Below are 23,294 nucleotides of genomic sequence, written 5' to 3'. Positions count from 1 at the left end.
AACTCTCCCCAGTAGCCTTAGCAAACCTCCCTGCCAGGATATTAGTCCCCTGGGATTCTCCTTCCCACTTCAGAATATCGTGAACATGATCAGAAACATCCCGGACCCTGGCACCTGGGAGGCAAATGTCCTTCCATGCTTCTTTCCTGCGCCAACAGAATCGTTAGAGTCCCCTATCACTGCTGCCATCCTCTTCCTTTCCCTACCCTTCTGAGCCACAGGGCCAGACTCTGTGCCAGAGGCACGGCCACCGTTGCTTCCCCCCCAGGTAGGCCGTCTCCCCCCAACAGTACTCAAACAGGAGTATTTATTGTCAAGGGGTACAGCCACAGGGGTACTCTCTAGCCTCTGACTCCTGTTCTTCCCTCTCCTGACTGTTACCCACTTCTCTGTCTCTCAAGGCCCAGTGTGACTACCTGCCTATAGCTCCTCTCTATCACCTCCTCACTTTCCCTGACCAGATGAAGGTCATCGAGCTGCATCTCCAGTTTCCTAACATGGTCCCTAAGGAGCAGCAGCTCGACACATCTGGTGCAGATGTAGCTGTCCGGGAGGCTGGGGGTCTCCGAGACTTCCCACATCTGAAGCACAGAACACTAGCCTCACACATATTCTTCCTGTCTGTATTCTACAGATGCAACCTACCTTGCCTTGATCTGTTGAGCCAAAGCCTTCCTACTCTGTCTTCCTCTACTTCATCGCCTGCTCCTCTGATGCCCACTCTATGAAGCTGTCTCCTTTTAAACTCTTCTCACTGTTCTTACTGGCTGACATTCACGCGCTTGTGCAGTCATGCCCCAATCAAACCGCTGAAGAAATAACCGTCTCCTTTTAAACTCTTCATTGTAGCCATTATTGAGACTTGGTTGCAGGAGGTGCAGGACTGGCAGCTCAGTGTTCTGGGGTTCCATTGTTTTTGATGTGGTGGAGTGGGAGGGGTAGCATTACTAGTCAGGGAAAATGGCATGGCAGTGCTCAGGACAGACTGGAGAGCTTGTCTAGTGAGGCTTTATGGAGAGAAATGAGTAATAAGAAAGGTATGACCATGTTAATGGGATTATATTATACACTACCCAACAGTCTGTGGGATTTAGAGGAGCAAATTTGTACAGAGATTACAGACTCTTTCAAGAAACCTAAGTTTGTGATAGTAGGCGATTTTAACTTCCCCCATATTGACTGGGACTTTCACACTTGTAAACAGACTGTATGGGAAAGAGTTTGTAAAATGTGATCAGGAAAGTTTCCCGAGTCAGTACATGGAAGTCCTAACGAGCGAGGGTGGGATATTAGATATCCTATTAAGGAAGGAAACAGAAGTTTGTGCAGGGGAGCACTTTACATCTTGTAATCGAAATGCCATTAGTTTCAAGGTAATTTTGGAAAAGGGTAGGTCTGGTCCTTGGTTTGAGATTATAAATTGGAGAAGGACCAATTTTGAAGGTATCAAAAAGGATCCTGCAAGTGTGTGCATTGGGACAGGTGGTTTTCTGGCAAAGGTTACTTGGTAAATAGAAGGCCTTAAAAATGAAATTTTGAGAGTACAGAGTCTGTCAGAATAAAAGGTAAGGATGACAGGCTTAGGAAACCTTGGTTTTGGAGAAACATTGAGGCCCTGGTTAGGAAAAAGAAGGTATTAGCAGGTATTGGCAGGCAGAAACATATAAGGTACTTGAGGGGTATAAGAAATGCAAAAAAAAAAATTAAAAAGGGAATCAGGAGACCTAAAAAATTGGTCCTCTGGAAGATCAGAATGGTAATATATGCATAGAGCCAAAACAAATGGATTTTTTGCATCTGTATTAACTCGGGAGACAAACACAGAGTCCATAGATGTGAAGCAAAGCTGCAGTCAGGTCATGGACCCTATACGGATTACAGAGGAGGAGATGTTGGCTGTCCTGAGGCAAATTAAGGTGGAGAAATCCCCAGGGCCTGACAATGTGTTCCCTCTGAACCCTCTGGGAGGTTAGTACAGAAAACGCAGGGGCCCTAGCAGAGATATTTAAGACATCCTTAGCCACAGGTGAGGTGCTGGAGGATTGGAGGATAGCTAATGTTGTTCTGTTGTTTAAGAAAGGCTCTAAGAGTAAGCCCAGAAGTTATAGGTTGATGAGCCTGACATCAGTAGTGGGAAAGTTATTGGAAAGTATTCTAAGAGACTGGATATGTAAGTATTTGGATAGATAAGGACTGATTAGGGATTTTCAACATGGTTTTGTGTTGGGCGCGAGGTCAAGTGGTTAAGGCGTCCGTCTAGTGATCTGAAGGTCACTGGTTCGAGCCTCAGCTGTGGCAGCGTGTTTGTGTCCTTAAGCAAGGCACTTAACCACACATTGCTCTAGTCTGTGCAAGGAGTGGCGCCCCACACAGACTTCCAATCTGCGCCTTGTAAGGCATGAAAATGCCTGACGCAGGCCTCTCATGGTCTGAGCCGACATTCCCTCCCCCCCTCCCCTTTATACTAACCAATCATAGAGAGTTTTACAGGGAAGTTATCAAGAAAGTTGGTGAAGGCAAGTTTGTAGATATTGTTTAGCAAGGCCTTTGACAAGGTCCCACATGGGAGTTTGGTCAAGAAGGTTCAGTCACTTGGCATCAAGGTGAGGTAGCAAATTGGATTAGACATTGGCTTCATGGGAGAAGTCAGAGAGTGGTAGTAGATGGTTGCCTTTCTGACTGGAGGCCTGTGACCAATGGAGTACTTCAGGGTTCAGTGCTGGGTCCATTGTTGTTTGTCATCTAGATCAATGATCTGGATGATGTGGTAGACTGGATCAGCAAATTTGTGGATGACACCAAAACTGGGGATGTAGTGCACAGCGGGGAAGATCATCTAACCTTACAGCGGTACCTAGACGAGCTAGAAAAATGGGCTGAGAAATGGCAGGTGGAATTTAATGCAGACAAGTGTGAAGCGTTGCACTTTGGAAGGATCAACCATGTAGGCCTTACATAGTGAGTGGCAAGGCACTGAGGAGTGTGGGAGAACACAGGGATCCGGGAATACACATCCACTATTTGTTGAAAGTGGTGTCACAGGTAGTTAGGGTCGTAAAGAAAGCTTTTGACACATTAGTTTTCATAAATCAAAGTACTGATCGCAGGAGGTGGGATGTTATGTTGAAATTGTATAAAATGTTGGTCAGAACTTATTTAGAGTATTGTGTCTAGTTTTGGTCACCAGCCTACAGGAAAGATGTACTATAGATAAGATTAAAAGGGTGCAGAGAAAATTTACAAGAATGTTGCCAGTATTTGAGGACCTGACTTAGAGGTAAAGGTTGAACAGGTTAGAGCTTTATTCCCTAGAATGTAGAAGATTGAGAGGAGATTTGACAGAGCCATACAAAATTGTAAGGGCTACAGATAGGTTAAATGTAGTAGGCTTTTCCCACTGAGTTTGGGTGAGATTGCAACAAGAGGTCATGTGTTAAGCGTGAAAGGTGAAATGTTTAAGGGGAACATGAGGGGGAAGTTCTTCACTCAGAGGGTAGTGAGTGTGGAATGAGCCACCAATACAAGTGGTGGATGCGGTGTCAATTTGAACATTTAAGAGAAATTTGGAGAGGTAAATGGATGGAAGCAGTATGGAGGGCTATAGTCTGGGTGCAGGGTTAATGGGTCTAGCAGATTAATGTTTTGGCATTAACTAGATGGGCCAAAGGACTTTTTTCTGTTCTGTAACTCTATTATAAGGAATATCAGGATAATTATCCCAGTGCCTTATGACTCCTACCTCGTAAGGTACTATGAAAAACAGAATGAACAAACATGTAGAACATAGTCTTGTGTGTGGCAGAGAAAATTCTTTAGTGAGGTATAGTAATAATATTCACAAGATATTTGGATAAGTGCATGGATAGGAGGGGCTTAAAGGGATATGGACCAAATGCAAGCTAATGGAACTAATTTGGTGGGCACCATGGTCAGCACAGATGAACTAGGCTGAAGGATCCATTTCTGTGCCGTGACCATCTTGTTTCATCACCTTGAAGTTGTATAGAAACACAAACCTGTTAGATTGCACCTGTGTAAGAATGCAATAGAACCAGGAGTTGGTCATTCGACTTGTGTGCCTACTCTGCTCTGCGATAGGATCGAGCACCTCCACTCCATTCTTCAAAAGCAGAACTTCCCGATAACTAAACATTTTAATTCAGATTCCCATTCCTGTTCTAACATGTTGGCACATGGCCTCCTTTGGTGCCATGATGATGCCACCCTCTGGGTGGAGGAGCAACACCTTATATTCTGTCTGAGTAGCCTCCAACCTTATGGCATGAATATTGATATCTCCCAATTTCTCTGTTCTCCACTCTGGCCCCCTACCGCTTCTCACCTCCCCCAGTACCCCTCCTTCTTCCCTTTCTCCTGTTCTATCAAATTGCTTCATCTCCAGCGCTTTACCTTATCCACCTGGCTTAACCTATCACCTTTTAACTAGTCCTCCTTCTCTTCCCCCCCACCTTTTTAACTCTCCCTATTTCTTTCCGTCCCTGAAGAAGGACCTCAGCCCAAAACATTGACTGTTTGTTCATTTCCATGAATGTTGCTTTACCTGCTGAGTGTGCGTTGCTCTGGATTTTCAGCATCTGCAGAATCTCGTGTTCATGAACTATCATGTCACCTTCCTCCATTAAAACTCATCTCCAGATTCACCCAATTATAAAATCTGTCAATACACATTGAGCAGGTCTCCACAGAGAATTAATTCCCTACGGCCTCCAAATCTGTGTGAGGAAATTTCTTCTCATCTTTATGTACTGATCCTTTGTGACGGCAGTCCCAACTTCTGGGCATTCTAGCCAGGAGAAACATGAATGCTTTCTCTACCATCAAGCCAAAAGGTACTGCAACAAAGAAACAGGCCCTTTGGCCCATCAGGTCCATGCCAACCTGATCTTATACCCAGTACCCTCTATCCGCACCCAGACCATATCCTGCCAAGCCCTTCTCCATCCATGTACGTACCTATCCAAAACTCCCTTAATTTTGTACCTTTGAAACAGATCAAACTGTATTCAAAGATTTACACAGGTAAATGAACACATATAATTCTAAAGTGAAATAAAATAAAGATGCTTTTTAAAAAAATTCACAGATTTTTATTGTTTTTTTTGGCTAGATTTCAGAATCCTCTTGTGAGAGGTATCAGCACCAACTTTACAAGTAGTAAACAATGACATTACATTAAAAGGTTTCCAGTAGCTGCCCATACACTTCAAGTACATTTAAGAACATTTTATATATTAGATCAGGTGATCTGAGTGCAATCTGAAATAACCCATGCAACAACTTTTTAAAAAAGTTTTGAAAACAGTTGAAAACTCACATTTGGATACAATTGTTTTATTAATGAATGGGTAAGGCATTTACAAAGTGTTATGTCACAGGTGGCTGAAATTAAAACAAGAATGATAAGTCTTGATTGTAACATGGGAGGAGGATAGGACTGACAGGGCCAGTTTATCGAGTGTTGTGCCAATTTTTATTCTGGGCTACATTATCATTTTAGTCCAGTTTATCTGTGAGAATGTTTCATAGTCAAGTAGGTAGGCTGTGAAGGGACATACGGACAATCCAAGGTAAGCCACTCGATCCTCCAGCTCCTTTGCACCCAATGGTCCCTGCAAGGCTGACATCAGAAGCAATGCTGCCACTTAGAACTACAATATCAGGGCACAGATGAAATGGTATTTTGGCAAGGTTCTCAAATTCTTGGTCCTATGTGTTTTATAGTAGGTCAGAAAATACTTATCAAAATGGTCTGGGTATGAGGATTAGCTGCTAAAGCACCATGTCATTGAAAGTGGGGACAAAACTCAAAGCAAATAAGCTCTAATTAACCTAGATAAATCACTGTCTTCTATACTTAAATATGTGAGAAGGTATCAATGTAAAAGCTGTTGCACAAATTTAATTTGAAGGGAAAATTCCTCCAAAATACATGCATTTCAGAATTGTAAATGCTCCATTTAATTATCACATTAAAATTTACAAAAATCATTTTCCCCCAATAATACAATAAAATTAAAGCCCGAAACACCAGAGACTATATTGTACTGTTCCTCCAAACATCTGTTTAAAAACAATTAAAACATTTGCACAAAGATTACTGCTTTTTTCCAAGCTTTCAAACCAGTGTTTTGATCAAAATTCTTTTCAAGAAATAATCATGATTTTGAACTGAGCTTAGGCAAAGTGACAGCACATTTACTGCCAAAATCTGAATCATTTAGATAATCTATATTGAGCAACTTTAATAAAAAGTAGCCTGTATTCAAAAGTTTTAACAGCAATGGCACTGAAAAGTATGGTACTTTGTGCGATTGCGTCACTATAGTTAGCACCCTTATTAAAGTTAGTGAAGACCGAATCCATAGGCTGAGGTCACAAAGAAGTTTTGCTCAATAGAGTTTTAATTTTCCCCAGAGGTAATTCCAACCAACGAACAAGCACTTCAGAACAGAAAACACTCTGATTTTGCATTGAATTTGCATAAACAAATGGGCACCTGGATCCACTTTCATTCCTCTATTAAAAAAACTCATAATTAGCTAAATAATGGTCCAATATAATTAGCTAATTCTGAAATTGAAACTGCTATTGATAGAATTTCAATGTGTGCATATTCTGAGAAAGGTACACTGCATAAGCTCCAAATCAGCAAACAACTAAACCTCTGTAACAAACTTTGAAAAGTCGCCTTACTATTTTTTGAACCTCAACCATTCTGAGCAATCAGTACAGGCTATGATGTTAAGAACCTGCTGCACCAATATTTTAATGACTTAACAGCCTTACAATTTAAATAGTTGAGCAAAATAGAACTGTAGCACAGGAAGAAAACAACTACCAGACCATCATAAATGAACTTAAAACTTGTTTTAAACTACCTTTTCCCCCATAAATACTTTGGGCAATTCTGAAAGTTTAAAAGTTCAGCTTTCTGAACATTACTACATTAAGTTTACATGTAATTCTAGAGTTAAAACATTACAAAAGAAAATTTTCAAGAGCTCCTCAGTTCAAAAACTGAGTTATTACTGCATTAAACTGCAGCAACATGGAAATTCTGCAACTATTGTCGATTCATGATGAACCTTCTTGAGGCTGTGCACAGTAATTGTTGATGGAAGGAATCTGATCAGCAAATGACTGAGTCATCCACTGGCCGTCAGGAACCTGACAAAATGTTGAGTCCACGTTGAATTCGCAGTTGCTGGTTGCTGATACAAAACAAGTCTGGTAAGTTCAAGGATATAGCAAAAGCAGCATTGACAGATCAAAATTGCAAGCTGAAATTGTAAAATCCAGGTGAAAACATTTTAAGGTCACTAATCTTTAGCAATTTTCATGCACAAAAATTTTAATGTCCATTTCCTGTTCCGAGACAGACATTAAGCATCTATCTGGAATCACCCGGGAGTTCAAAATGTTTTGTGCAATATTTTCAAACTCAAATTACCACAGGAACTGCTTAAGGGGAAAGAAAGTTGGTTTTATACTTTCCAGCACAACACAGTAAGTTGTTGGTAATCCAATCTTTATCAATTACTCTACAGCACACTCAAATGACAAAAAAATTGCCAGGATCATAAATTTAATGTCACGTTTGCTCCTACACATCTATAATTGCTACATCATGCCTCAAATTATTTATGTACTGCATCAGAAGAGTTATTTGCCAAATGCGTTTGAAATAGAAACTAACTGGATCAATACTAGCTGCCTGAACAGTCATCTTAGGAAGCACATTGACAACTCCCTCACTGCACTGGCTTTTTTATAGCTTTGGAGTCCACCCCCTTCACACATAGGCTACAGAATTCTAGTTCCACTGTCCCAGACAAGGCGAGGAAAGCTCATGGTGGTCAGTTGACACCCTACTCTATTCTAAAAGCAGATTTTTCTTTACATTTTAAACAAGACAGGGACTTGTACAAGAAGATATTATTATATTTCCTTTAGGAAATAAGAACCAGAGACAGGGGCAGATGCAGGAACAAACCACAAGTTCCACCAATTCTGATCTGCCACTCAGTAAGATCATGGCTAACCTGATCAAACAAACTATTCTTTCTGATTCCCATCCCCACTGATTTCTGTTATTAGAATACTTTTTCATATTTAATGATTGCACGTGATACCACTATGTATTTCATAGTACTTTAATACCTTGGGGACTAGCTATAGTAGTATCACTGAATACTATTCCATTGCCCTGATCAACGCTAGGTGTTCACACATCTGTAAACCATCTCACATATCAAATGCAAATTAGTGAGAAATGCTCAAGAAGTACTAAGTCCAAACTACTGTGGTTTTGTCATTAATGTCCTTTCTTTTCATGTTTCTGCTTCCAAAATAATTGGTATATCAGAAGATTGTTCTATGAATATTTGCTCAACTATTCTACAAAGACACAAATGGACCCTAGGAAAGGGGTAACAAGGCAACAAATATAAAGGTCTGGAGAGATCATAGGCTGATGATACAGTGATTAGGAAATTACAAGCAAATTGTTCTTTGATACAGCTGACAAACTTTTTATTATGAAGTATATGCAATGCTAAATAAAAAGCATGTATCCTGCACTAACTTTTGAATTATAATGACACTAATTAGCTGTATTGATTTAATTATCTAAGTTTTACATAATTGTCAACAGTCCACGTTTCCTGCGTGCTATTAGAACAGGAGATATTCACAGAATTGTTACAGGGTGAAAGACCATTCTGCCCATTGAGTTTGCATTTGCAATCCTGTTAGTCTGTGTTGTCAAACAACACACATCAAAGTTGCTGATGAACGCAGCAGGCCAGGCAGCATCTCTAGGAAGAGGTACAGTCGACGTTTCAGGCCGAGACCCTTCGTCAGGACTAACTGAAGGAAGAGCTAGTAAGAGATTTAAAAGTGGGAGGGGGAGATCCAAAATGATAGGAGAAGACAGGAGAAGGGAAAGGGGGGGGGGGAGGGGGAACCCAGAGGATGGGCAAAGGGTATAGTCAGAGGGACAGAGGGGGAAAAAGGAGGGAGAGAGAAAGAATGTGTGTATATAAATAAATAACAGATGGGGTACAAGGGGGAGGTGGGGCACTAGCCAAAGTTTGAGAAGTCAATGTTCATGCCATCAGGTTGGAGGCTACCCAGACGGAATATAAGGTGCTGTTCCTCCAACCTGAGTGTGGCTTCACCTTTACAGTAGAGGAGGCCGTGGATAGACATGTCAGAATGGGAATAGGATGTGGAATTAAAATGTGGCCACTGGGAGGTCCTGCCTTCTCTGGCGGACAGAGCATAGGTGTTCAGCAAAACGAACTCCCAGTCTGCATTGGGTCTCGCCAATATATAGAAGGCCCATCGGGAGCACCGGACACAGTATATCACCCCAGCCGACTCACAGGTGACGTGTCACCTCACATGGAAGCATCCTTTGGGTTTTTTCCCCCCCCCTCCCCCTTTTCCTTCTCCCTGGGCCTCCTGTCCCATGATCCTCTCATATCCCTTTTGCCAATCAACTGTCCAGCTCTTGGCTCCGTCCCTCCCCCTCCTGTCTTCTCCTATCATTTTGGATCTCCCCCTCCCCCTCCCACTTTCAAATCTCTTACTAGCTCTTCCTTCAGTTAGTCCTGACGAAGGGTCTCGGCCCGAAACATCGACTGTACCTCTTCCTAGAGATGCTGCCTGGCCTGCTGCGTTCACCAGCAACTTTGATGTGGGTTGCTTGAATTTCCAGCATCTGCAGAATTCCTTGTGCTTGAGTCTGTGTTGTCTGCTCTTTTCGTGCAGCCTACAACCTTTTTATCCCTTAGGTACAAAATAGCTGGATTTGAATGAAATAAATTACTCAACAAATTTGCTCCAAAGCATTGATTATGTTGTGACTTACCTGGTTCAGTAGCAGCAAAATTGCATTGCCCATTGCTTTCAGCAGTTCTTTCAAGGTAGGCACCACCATAAGCAGCTTCATAGCCAGGGTCATACTTTTCCTCTTTGATTGCCATTTTCTTTGCTTCCGCTGAAAGGAGAATTTTAAAATTATTGAAATCTCTTTGTTCCCTAAACAATGAAAACTAAAAAGTCAACTCCCAGTTAGGCTGTGGCCTGAGCAAGAACTTGATCAATGTGGACCATTAAGATGGGAAGGTTGGGGATTTTGCACTTGGCCAACAAATGGGAATTGAACAAATCAATAAAACAACATCAAACATCAACTGGACAGAAAACAGAAAATCTCAGTAAGGTGACCCTGTATTATGGGGTGTGATTGAGGAGTCACATTTCCAGAAAATGGCCCGCACCACAATTTTCCATAATTCGAAGTAACACCACCAGCACGTGCACCAAGAAATGTCAGCAGAGAATAAAATAAAAATTGACAAATTCTGAGAGAGTAAATTTTATTCCACATATCAGATTTCTATGCAGTGATTTGTGAATTCCTTAAAGACAAATTTCTGTTAACCAAACATAATGCATGGTCACCCATGTTTACAATTTTAATTCACCGGTTTATTTGGGCATATTCTTCTTTGAGGAATCTCTGATATGCATCCTTATTTGACAGTAGTTCTTTCTCTAATTACACATTAATGAAACAACCACTTGGCTTTACCAGTCAGCTAAGGAAATTATTGGAGCTAGCTTTATCCAATTAGATATCCTTTTGTTATTGAAGTAAGTAATAAAGAGTTCAGATTGAGTCCTGATGTAGTGTCATGTCCCAGCATGAAACGTCGACTGTTTATTCATTTCTATAGATGCTACCTGACTTGCTGAGCTCCTCCAGCATTTTATGCGTGCTGCTCTGGATTTCCAGCATCTGCAGAATATCTTGGTGTCCAGATTGGAAGCTGGCTGGGCTTAATTGACCTTGAATTACCCTAACCAAATACTAAATCGTGGGCTTTGTACATTATTAAAAGAGCAGAGGTTCCTAATACAACATCAATCCCCAGGTTTACAATGTTGATGGCTGCATCAATGCACTAGCACTTTTGTGTAATCTACCAGTCTATCTGGTACAAGAACTTAAGCTCTATTTGATGAACACAGCACAATACAAAAGTTGTACAGTGATAAAATTGTTTAAGTTTCCTGGATAGCAAGCAGATTCTTTGAAAACTAGATTTATTTTCCTGTCAATGTAAATGAAAATTACAATGGATCTTTGCAGAGGTTTAATCATACACTGTACTCTGGATTAATGTCAGTTTTTGTACTTTTTTTTAAAAGATTAGTTTCATCTGTTGCAAGTACTTCGAAACGTGCAGTAAAATGTATTGTTTACGTCAACGACCAATATAGTCCAAGGAAGTGCCGGGGAAAGTCCAGAAGTGTTGCCATGCTTCTGATGCCAATGTAGCATGCCTGCAGCTTATTAACCCTAACCAATACATCTTTGGAATGTGTGAGGACACTGGAGCACCTGGAGGAAACCCACTGTCATGGCGAGGGTGTACAAGCCCTGATCGTTGGCGCTGTGAATGTTATGCTAGCTGCTATGCTACTGTGTCACCCTATACAATTCTATTTAAAACTATTACTTTCATTCTAATATGAAAGCATAATTGACCTAAGCAGATTATTCCCAAGCAACTGAACATGATAGGATGATTGGTAAATGGAGAAAGTTAAGTCTACATATTAAAAGAATAAAAAGCAATATTGATCTAGACCCCATGTAGATTTTCAATCTGAGTGAGTTTGTTTGAATTGCAACCGCATTACTAACCTTGAGCTTTTTGCAAATCAAACGAGTATTCAACTTCTGTGACCTCTGGAGCATTCTTAATGCCTTTCAAATGATTTCGTAGTTCCTTTAGCTTGATATAATAATGTACCTTATCCTGGGCCCGAGGAAACTGTGCACACCTTGCACTGGAAGAGGGCATGACATAGATCACCTTTAAAATAAATTTACATTAATGTAATTACCCTTACAGAAAACCCACTGAAGGAGAAGGAAGTGAGGTTGTGCCTTGGCTATCTGGCATTGACAATAGCACACTGAAAGGATGAAAAAGGATAGCATGTAAATATAGAGAATAATGAACCCTGGGGTTGGATACAAGGCAAGGCAAATCAGAAGCACTGGGGAAATTTAGTAGATACAGGAAAGGTACTGGAAGAAGCAAGAAGTAAATTAAGTATTCTGGGATTCATAGATGGATGGAAGATGATACTGAACAAGATGTTGAAAATTTGAAAAGTATAATATTGTAGATGCTGTAAGTTTGAAATAAAACCGGAAAATGCTGGAAATCTTATTTGAGTTGACAAATGTTGTTGGATAGAGAGGAATCAAAAGTAATTGGGGATGCTTTGGGGACAAATGAACAATTCAAAAATCTACAGAACTAAGGCAGGGTATAACTGCATCATTCTATTACTAATTAGGATAAACTAGTGGATCACCGGGACAGAAATAGTCCCAAGAAAAAGAACAAAGGGAATTCCAAGTCAGACCACTGGGTTGCAAAACGCCTGAGATTATTTTTTTCAGCACCTGAGCACAGGGGAGTTCAGGTTTCAAACAAGGCAACAGATTCTCTGAGTAAGAAAATAGACAATGGACCACAATTCCAAACTGAAAACCAAACATGAATTTACATGAAATATAAGCAGAAAAGACGCCATTCAACTCTCAATGCCCCATCAGCCATTCAGTAAAATCACAAATGATCCTTCATTTCAACCCACTTTCCTGGACTGACCCCATGTCACATGATTTCCTTCATAATAAAACATTGATCAATCCTTCTACTGCAGATAGGTACTCCTTAGCCAGAGAAACCAGATCTATACAGGATTTCTTCTCCAACCTCCAGTAATTTCTCTCCCTCCCACCTTCTCTTTTCTCATTCCCAATTCTGGTTACACTCGCACCCCTTCTCTTCTACTCACCTGTGAAACACCACCCTCTGGTGTCTCCCCTCCTTCCCTTTTTAATCTGACTTATGTTTCTTTCCTTTCCAGTCTTGATCAAAGTCAGGTCAAAGTACATTTATTACCAAAGTATGTATATAATACAACCTTGAGATTCACCTTCTTACAGGCAGCGACAAAGAAACCCAATAGAACCCATTAAAACAAAAGAACACTATCAAACACCCAACATGCAGAAGTAAAAAAAAGGGATAAAAAGTGCAAATAAAAGAAAACAAATAGCATTCAGAACTGAAGTTCACAAAAGTGAGTTCACACTGTGATAGTTGCAGGCCACAGCCACAGTTCAGTGCAGATGTGTCAACCTTGTGGAGGCTTTGTCATCTCTTCACTGAAGTGTCTTGGCCAGAAATGTCCACTGCTTATTTCTCTCCATGGATGCTGCCTGACTTGCTGAGTTCCTCCAGTGAAACTCCACAAGATTTCCAGCACCTACAGAATCCCATGTTTAAGAGCTGTATACACATTTCAGGTGCACTCTTTGATTTAATTGCCACAATAAGTTTCTATTTTTAAATCCTGTTCTAATAAAGACCAACATTCTATTTGGCTTCCTAAGTGGAAAAACACAATTATTTTCTCACCAAAGTACATTTTCCTCAGTATAGTTCACCTGTCATATTTTCACTCATTCACTTAGTCTGTCTCAGTACCCTGAAACCTCTCTGAATCCTCTTGATAACTCTCACCGCCAGTTTAAAATTATGTTATTTCTAAAACAAATGCTTCCAGAATGCATACAACCTAAATGAAGACAAAGCAGCAGATTTTTGCTATAGGGTACAGCAGCAACAGATGAAGCTCATTAGTTAATGATATTTATTATGTGAAGATATGGCAGCAAGATAGGAATGAAAGAGAAAACTGGAAGTGGGATTTCAGATGAATTCTATATGCAATAAGGTTGGGTAATATGCTTACGGTTTCTCCTTCTGGAATCTTGTGTGGCTGTTGCCCAAATTCCAAATTCTTGACCTTAACTCCAAACACTTCCTTGCTAAATATTTCATAAATGCCTGTAATAAATGATTAGTAGAATCAAATTTAATATAGTCACCAAATTAACAAGCTGAATTCTAGTCATCCATTTCTGAAGTGCTGATGCTTTTCAACAGAATCCCTTCATCAATACCAACGGACACTTTGACCTAAACATTACTTTTCTGTCTGATGAATTAGAATGTATAGATTTGTCAAAATGAGGGGCTTGAGGATCTTTCTAAACTAATGATTTAAGGATTAAATCCATATCCCTCAGAAAGTATAGATGGTCAGGTGGCTTTTTACCTAGAGGGTGATCTTAAATCCAGCGTAAATTAATGGGATAAAATTATACTCTTTTCCCCGTTGGTGCAAATGCATTTTCTTCTGTCCTGAGCACGATCTAGGAACGTTAAAGCCACCACTAGGTCGTATTCTCTACTACACACACACAAATAATTTCCATAAGATGAAGAAGCCATTTGGCCCATCGAGTCTGCTTCATCGTTCCATATGGCTGATTTATTATCCTTCTCCACACCATTCTCCTGCCTTTCCAACATAATTTCAGATATGAATTTATAGCCAGAGCCAAACTCAATCTGATTTTACTACTTCAAATTTGCACTTACATTTTCCATTAAAAACAGCAATCCGTGGCTTATATTTCTGCAGTTTTTGCAGAAGTATTTTTCCTCCTTCCCGAATCTCTTTACTGAAATAAAAATAGAAATTAAATTTTCATTTTAAGCAAAACTACAAATCAGAAACTACTTCACATTCATTAGTCACCTTTTAAGGTCTTTGCTTCCTGGAGTAGTTCTCTCCACCATGTTTGTGAAACCAATTCCATATTTCTCTGGTAAAGAAGCATCATCCATGTGATTTAAAGGCACATCAATAAGACCAGACATAAATAAGCACTTCCCTGTAGAAAAAAAGCAGAAAAATGAGTTTGAATATACATATTTTAAAATAAATTCAGGTAACACCTCAGAAACCTAAATATTCCATTTCTGAAAGCGTGTCACTCCCAACAAATACAAAACATCTGCAAGATTTAATATCCACCAGTGTTGCTGAGCCATTCAAGAACTTACAAAAATGATTTCCAGGTCCAGGATAATGATGTCCTTTGTATGCAGCCATCAACCCGGGATTAATTCCAATCTAAAACAGACAACAAGCTCAGTACATATTGAAAAGTTAATTATAATTCGTATGTAATGAAAACATACAAAACTAAAATACCCAATAATTGGCTTTCTTCATTAACAATAGCAACGTTTAAAAGATATTTGCATAAATACATGGATAGGAAAGGTTTATAGGGGTATGGATCACATGGGACTGACTAGCTTAGGTGGGCACCATGGTCAGCATAGGACAGTTGTATGTTATATTATCAGATTCATCTTAAGACTGCATCTCTAGCATGGAAAAAGTTGGCTAAGGGACTTGATTTTGTGTTGAACACATCTATTACAACTGCGTGTGATTATTATGCACAAAGTTCTCTGCAACATCCCTGAAGATTTTACTGGTGCTGGCCAATACTTTTAATCAACAATGATACTGTTCAGCAATACATTCCACACTGAGATCACTACAGCTGAGCCCAATACTCTCACCAATGAGCACTCCCCGTACTAAAAAGGGGAAAGCCAAGGATAAGCTTCCATTTCCGATCTGTATGTTATCCTGGACCTAGCTGAAGTCCTCCTTGAGTTGAAGGCTTCCTATGGAATTTTTGTTCAAAATATTTAAGACAAAGAAGTTCATTCAAGATACTAGCCCAAGGTTTAAATGATTGAATCAAACCAATGTCAAAAACTGACAGAAGGGGCAAAGCTGGATTACCAGTGCTTGGGCAGATGGGACTCTCCATCCTTGGCTGGTAGCTCATCTAGGAGAAGGAAAACTCCGATCAAACCTCCACTGCCTTCTGGCTATATCCACCCATAGGGAAGGTTTTAAGGGTGAACCACAAGAAAGATTCCTGAGCTGAAGTCCCTAAGGCAGTCCTACATTGAGCTTAATGCTGACTGCCTCTGATGCCAAACTATCAGTCTCTGTCATCCCATTGGATTCATCAGCTGTGTAGAGAGGGGAAACCTCCTACAAGGGCAACAGTTGCTCTCCATAATCATACTGCCCCAGTTTGCGTATTACATCAGTAGTCCCCAACCACCGGGCTGCAAAGCATGCGCTACCAGGCCGCGAGGAAACGATATGATTTGGCGATAGGAGTCAGCTGCACCTTTCCTCATTCCTTGTCACACCCATTGTTGAGCTTGAGCGCACGCGAGGTCATTACCCGCGCGTCATCCACGTCAGCACGGGAAGAAGATCAACTCCTCGAGGTTGCAAGTCATGGCCGGCTGAAAAGTATATTTGAGCTAACATCTCTGACGGCATTCTGGATCAAAGTCAAGGTTAAATATCCTGAGATAGCCAGGAAAGCACTGAAAACGTTGCTTCCATTTCCAATATATCTCTGCAATGAATGCAACGAAAACCAAATTGCGGAATAGACTGGACATAAGGAACCCCCTTTGAGTATCGCTGTCTCCCATCACCCTTTGATGGTACCGTCTTGTTGCAGGAAAACAAGCCCAGGGCTCCCACTGATTCAGTGATATTGGTGTGTTGCAATGATTCTATAGGTTCATACGGGGAAAATATGTGCTGTGTGTTTAATATCCAAACGTTACTTAAAATGTTATGATGCTATTGACTTACTTATATAACCATATAACAATTACAGCACGGAAACAAGCCATCTCTGCCCTTCTAGTCGGTGCCAAACGCTACTCTCACCTAGTCCCACCAACCTGCACTCAGCCCCCAACCCTCCATTCCTTTCCTGTCCATATACCTGTCCAATTTTTCTTTAAATGATAATATTGAACCTGTCTCTACCACTTCTACTGGAAGTTCGTTCAACACTTACTTCAAGCTCCCCTGTCCTCCCCTGATAATTGACTTATCACTATATTCATGCGAGGAAAATATGCGCTGTGTGTTTAATATTAAATTCGTTAGATAAACCCTTTTAGAAACGAAATTGAGTGTATTAGCCACTTATCACCTATATTCCCGTCATGATTAACACCCCTCCGATCCCCCGAACTGAATCGCCAAAAATGATTTGTAGAAAGAATCGGCACGTACATGCATGCGTAAATCACGCATGCGCACTGGTGCCCGCGCAAGGCTTCATGGCCATTGTAGTCTTTTCGGGGTAAGCTCAACGTATTTGACTGCTACGCTTGTCCGTTGGCAACCCTACCTGCACCTCCCCTACCCCCGATCGGCCGGTCCGCAAGAATATTGTCAATATGAAACTGGTCCACAGTGCAAAAAAGGTTGGGGACCCCTGTATTACATAGACAGCTGGGATGCCACATCCATGGCTGACCCCAACTAACAATTGCATATGTGATGATTGCAATTTACACCATTAGAGTAAGGAAACACCTGGGTTTCCCTGTGCCTTAGGAGAAGCCTGTTTAGAGAAACTACAGCTGCTGTTCTACAACTAACAAAATATTGTATTTATCAGATGTCCCAACACAGTTCCCAAGATCACAACAAACAAAAAAAAATCTACACCATGCTGTGCAAGGAGACACTAAAATAGATTTGGTTGAAGACAGCTTTTAAGCATCATCTTAACAGGAAAAGAGAGTAGCCAGATGTACAGAGGAATGTATCAAGGCACTGGCAGCTGAAGACAGGATGCAAACTGTGATGGAATTAAATCTGGAGATAACTAGTTCAAGGAACACAGGTTTGAGTACTTTCCCCCTTGAATTCATTGTCTTTCAATCATCCCTTAAATTCTCCCTCCAAATTAACCTCATAACCTGCATTCATCACTATTCCATGAATATAAGACTAAAAGACATAGGAGCAGCCTTCTTCTAAACTCTAGCAAGTACAAGCCAGGCGCCACCAAATACTCATGTTAACCCTTTCATTTCCTGAATCATTCTCTGGAACCTTTCCTATGATAGCACATCTTTTAGATAAAGGGCCCAAATCTGCTCACAATATTCCAAGTGTGGTCTGACCAATGCCTTATAAGCCTCAGGATTATATTCTTTCTTTTATATTCTATTCCTCTTGAAATGAATGCTAATATTGCATTTGCTTTCCATACTACTGACTCAACCTGCAGGTTAACCTTTAGGGAATTCTGATGAGGTCTCCTAAGACCCTTTGCACCAATGATTTTTGAATTTTCTCCCCGTTTAGAAAATAGACTATGCCTTTATTCCTTCAAAGTACATGACCATATACTTTCCGACACTGTATTCCATCTGCTAGTCATCTGTAAACTTGGCCACAAAGCCACCAATTCCGTCATCCAAATTATTAGGGTGAAAGGAAGCGGTCTAACACCAACCCCTACATAATTCCACTAACCAGAAAAGGCCTTCTGCCAGTCAGCCAATCTTCTATCTTTCCTGTAATACCATGGGCTCTATCTTAAGTAACCTCAAGTGGGGCACCTTGTCAAAGGCCTTCTGAAAATCCAAGTAAACATTCATTTACTCTCTTTTGTTTATCTTTGCCTGTTATTTCCTCAGAGTTTCAAGAGATTTGTCAGGCAAGATTTCCCCTTAAGGAATCCATGCTGACTTTGGCCTATTTTATCATGTGCCTCCAAGTACCTAGCGACACATCCTTAATAATGGACCTTGTCATTTTTGTTCAAGAGACAGGACTGGATGTGGAGATCAGGTTTAATTGCATTTGATCCCCTCCAATCAAGTTTTCACCCCTGTCACAGAACCAAAGCTCTCTTAAAAATCACTTGACATCCTATATGATTATGTTAAAAGAAAATCTTCCTTCCTCATTTTTCTTCACCTATCTGCAAACGATGACAAGTCCAGTGTACCATCTCCTCCAATACTTTGTCTTGTTCTTGTTTGACTGGGTAGGACGGGACCTGTGGCTCTGTTCTTATCTACACAGTAGTAGTCTATACTATTTGCTCTTTCTGTTTCCACACCTGGTAGTTTTGATGACATCGGAAGGATCTATCCCCACCTCCTTCTCACTTGTAATGTCATCCAGAGATGTAGGGTCAACCTGAACATGTACTGCAGTGTAACCCAAGTTTTCCTCACTACCACTCCTTCATAGTCAACTGAAATTGAAAGGCTGGTTATCTGTAATACAGTACCAAATACATTATCTTTAGTCCCCATCACGAACTCCATTTTCTAGTTCATTATATCTTCTTTGGGGAACCATCAGAGGCTATGTCAGACTGCTTAGTACTTTGATTTTATTCTGAAGCTGAAGCTACAGGCCACATATCTGTAATTCACTGTTGACTGATCTTCACCTCTATAATAATTGTTAGGCTCTTCCTTATTCAAGCTAATCTGCTAAAATATTTTTCTTTGTTTTTACATCTGAACTATTCTAGAACATTCCAGCCCATTTTTCCCCCTCATTTTATCCTGGGTGAAGCTGAGACCATTAAAAAAAACTTGCTCCTCAGGTCCCATTCACTAAATGCCATTGGGTTTGCTAATTCAGCTGCACACAAGTTACATCTTGATCTTAAAAACCTATCCTTGTTTCAAATCCCTAGTCTCACTTCTCCCTCTCTGTGACTGGTTCAATTTGCAGAGGCAGTGAGATGATGAGGTGAAGGGGATGGTTACGAGTACAGCTTACAGAGGTGTTAAGTTTGGAGGGTGAAATAATTAGAAAAAGGCAAGCACCATGAAGTGTTCACGTTGTGGCTCCCTAATATCATAATGTCACATCTTGGATCTTGCCAGCAGGATATCAGCCTACCAATTAAAAACTGATTCAGGCTTGGTTTTATGAGGCAAGATCACAATAAATCTCTATCCTCATTTCAAGTACAAGAATAGAAAAGGAAATTGAAGGATTAGTCCAAACCAGATAGCTTAGGGACTACTTTTTAATGATTTAAAAATTATTTTTAAAGCTCCACTATTAAGTTTAAATTCAGTTTATTGTCATTCAACCATACACATTTATACCACCAAATGAAACAATATTCTTCCAGATATAGGTGCCCAACACAATACACATACTTCACATACAACAGTTATATTACCACAAATAAATTAACAAATAATAAGGTGCATTTATGAAACAAATTAAAAAGTAAACAATATATCATTACTGGCGGTTCATAAGTGGTCAAACCTGGGTGGCAGGGAGTTCTTATGGCCGGGGGGTGGGGGAGAGCTATTTCTCATCCTAACTATTCTTGTCCTCATGCTACAGTTCCTCCTGCCTGATGGTAGAGGGCCAAAGAGATTGGTGAATGGACAGAGGAATCATAGAAATAACTAGGGCACTGTGTATGCACGGAGACCCTGATAATCCTCTCAGCAGTCCTCTCAATGCTTTGTAGGGACTTGTAATTCCGTATCAGACAGTTATTGGTTAGAATGGGGGGTGGGGGGTGGTGGAAGAGAGGAGGAGCTTCATTCACCTCAATCTCCTGAGGAAGTAGAGATGCTGTTGTGCTTTCTTGACCAAAGAGATGGTGGTGAGAGACCAGGTGAGATCGTTCATTCTCAACATTCACTCCCAGAAATATAGTGTTCTTAACTCTCTACAAGGAGACAAATTATTTCCCTTTTCTATCTTTGAAGAAGGGCTTATGCAATGAGCGGTAGGGCACTGAGGAGTGCAGTGGAACAGACGGATCTAGGAATGGAAATCCATAATTCCTTGATAGTGACAACACCAGTAGATAGGATCGTAAAGAAAGCTTTTGGCACACTGGCCTTCATAAATCTAAGTACTGAGTACAGGAGACGGAATGTTATGATTAAGTTGTATAAGATGTTGGCAAGACCAAACTTGAATACTGTCTGCAGTTCTGGTGAGACTACAACTAGAGGTCATAGGTTCAGGATAAAAGGTGAAACATCTAAGGGGAACATGAGGAGGCAGTACTTTATTCAGAGGTTTGTGTGAGTATAGAACAAGCTACTAGCTGAAGTGGCGGATGTGGGTTTGATGGATGCCAAAAGTTAAGAGAAGTTTGTACAAGTACATGGATGGAAGGGGTGTGGAGGGCAATGGGACGAGGCAGAATATAGTTTGGAACAGACTACACATAGGCCAAAGGGCCTGTTTCTGTGCTGCAATGCTCTATGACTCTAAGGACATGAGAAAAAAAAACACTAAACTCTTGACTGTTGAATTTAAAACATCTGGGCTTCTGGACTTTGCTAATCTCCAGCATTGTTTATAAGAGGAATCAATACCAGCCAAAGGTCTGTACAGAGAAGTACATCTCCAAGTATTTAGTATTTTAAATAGCGAGAGTGTTATTGCATTAGTGACATGAATAAAGAAGAGCTGGGATTCAAAACCAAATACTGAACAGCAATCAAAAGATCACTAGCACCCCTAAGTGGCAATTAGGGCACTCGCAGCAAAGTCCAGTCAACTAAATATAGAGGTTATATTTCTACCACTGCATCTAGTCATCAAAGAAATCAGTACAGTTCCAGCTTTCATTAATGCCAGGAAATGCAATATTTCATGTTAACAAATTCACTCCATTCATTCAAGCATCAGCATAAGAATTTTACTTTATGCTTTCTAATTAGTGTAGGATTGTAATGCAGATTATATATGAACTAAGTTAACATTTTTGTGATTAGATAGAGGAACTTGTTTCATAAGATACCAATGATAGTTAGACACAGGGTCAAAGAACTGGAGAATTTGATATTTTACATTCTTCTTCAAGAGAGTGAGGATAAATGCAGAAAATGCAGATCAGTGAATTTAACTACAGCAGTGGTTAGAAGCAATATTATAATTTTAAAAATACTTAGATGAGTATGGACTAAAGTCAGCAGTGATTTGTAAAAGGTAAATCACATTTGTCTTTTTCTTGATGAGCTAATACAGATTGATGGGGCAATGCAGATGATGTGTTGTGTGTGGACTGGAGGAAGATGGACTGTAGTGCCACTCTAAAGCTGTTTTTGGACCACAGTTAACAATCTGAATTCAACTGCACAATGAAGAATTTAAAAATTAGACCATACAAAATTATAAGTACAGTAAACACTGAAGTGTATGATAGTACAGCAAAACATAGACACGCCACTGGAAGAAGCAGATAAAACTTAACACAAATATTTGAAATGAGAAATTTGCAAGAAAAAAGTAGAATGATAATAAAGATGTGCAGTAACTGGGAAACCTGTGTGTATAAAGCTTTAAAAGTGGCGAAGCACATTGAGAAAACAGTTAAAAGCAAAGCAATTGAAATCTCAAACTTCGAAAAGGAACATGTATTCCAAAACTGAGGTTATTGAATTGAATTGACTTTATTTCTTACATCCTTCACGTACATGAGTAAAAATCTTTACCGTATGTGTCCGTCTAAATGTGCAATTGTAGTAATTTATAATAAATAGAACAGTCAATGTAATATAGAAATAAACTCAAATCAGTGTGAGTTAATCAGTCTGATGGCCCAGTGGAGGAAGCTGTCCCAGTGCCTGTTGGTTCTGGCTTTTATGCTGCGGTACTGTTTCCTGGATGGTAGCAGCTGGAATAGATTGTGGTTGGGGCAATTTGGGTCCCCAGTGATCCTTCGGGCCCTTTTTTCACACCTGTCTTTGTAAATGTCCTGAATCATGGGAAGTTCACAACTACAGATGCGCTGGGCTGTCCGCACCACTCTCTGCAGAATCCTGCGATTGAGGGAAGTACAGTTTCCATACCAGGCAGTGATGCAGCCAGTCAGGAAGCTCTCAATTGTGCCCCTGTAGAAAGTTCTTAGGAACTGGGGCCCATACTGAACTTCCTCAACCATCTGAGGTGAAAGAGGCGTTGTTGTGCCTTTTTCACCACACAGCTGATGTGTACAGATGTGAGGTCCTCCGTGATGTGGATGTCGAGGAACTTAAAGCTGTTTACCCTCTCAACCCCGGATCCACTGATGTCTATAGGAGTTAGCCGGTCTCCATTCCTCCTGTAATCCACAACCAGCTCCTTTGTTTTTGCGACATTGAGGGAGAGGTTGTTTTCTTGATAGCACTGTGTTAGAGAGATGACTTCTTCCCTGTAGGCCACCTCATTACTGTTTGAGATTAGGCCAATCAATGTACTGTTGTTGGCAAATTTAATTATCAGATTAGAGCTGTGGGTGGCGATACAGTCATGGGTATACAGGGAGTAAAGGAGGGGACTTAGTACACAGCCCTGAGGGGCTCCTGTGTTGAGAATCAGAGGGGTGGAGATGAGGAAGCCCACTCTTACCATCTGCCAGCGAACTGACAGGAAGTCCGGATCCAGCTACACAAGGCAGGGTTAAGGCCGAG

General features: G+C 40.5%; 1 protein-coding gene across 2 annotated transcripts in view; it reads right to left on the bottom strand.

The window, feature by feature from the left end:
• Positions 1–5,085: 5,085 nt before the first annotated feature.
• LOC140202805 (G/T mismatch-specific thymine DNA glycosylase-like) overlaps positions 5,086–23,294 on the bottom strand; it is a 35,887-nt gene continuing 17,678 nt past the window's right edge. For both annotated transcript variants that reach the window (XM_072268178.1, XM_072268179.1), the window contains exons 4-10: positions 15,036–15,105; positions 14,728–14,863; positions 14,568–14,650; positions 13,876–13,970; positions 11,741–11,912; positions 9,896–10,024; positions 5,086–7,232 (exon numbers count right to left, since the gene is read on the bottom strand). In XM_072268178.1, the coding sequence (XP_072124279.1) occupies positions 7,096–7,232; positions 9,896–10,024; positions 11,741–11,912; positions 13,876–13,970; positions 14,568–14,650; positions 14,728–14,863; positions 15,036–15,105 (822 nt within the window). In that variant the 3' untranslated portion in view covers positions 5,086–7,095. The remainder of the gene's footprint in view (positions 7,233–9,895; positions 10,025–11,740; positions 11,913–13,875; positions 13,971–14,567; positions 14,651–14,727; positions 14,864–15,035; positions 15,106–23,294) is intronic.

The sequence above is a fragment of the Mobula birostris genome, chromosome 9 (genome assembly GCF_030028105.1).
Source record: "Mobula birostris isolate sMobBir1 chromosome 9, sMobBir1.hap1, whole genome shotgun sequence".
Taxonomy (NCBI): domain Eukaryota; kingdom Metazoa; phylum Chordata; class Chondrichthyes; order Myliobatiformes; family Myliobatidae; genus Mobula; species Mobula birostris.
Note: the sequence above shows the minus strand (reverse complement) of the source record. Positions and strands in the feature narration are given on the sequence as shown.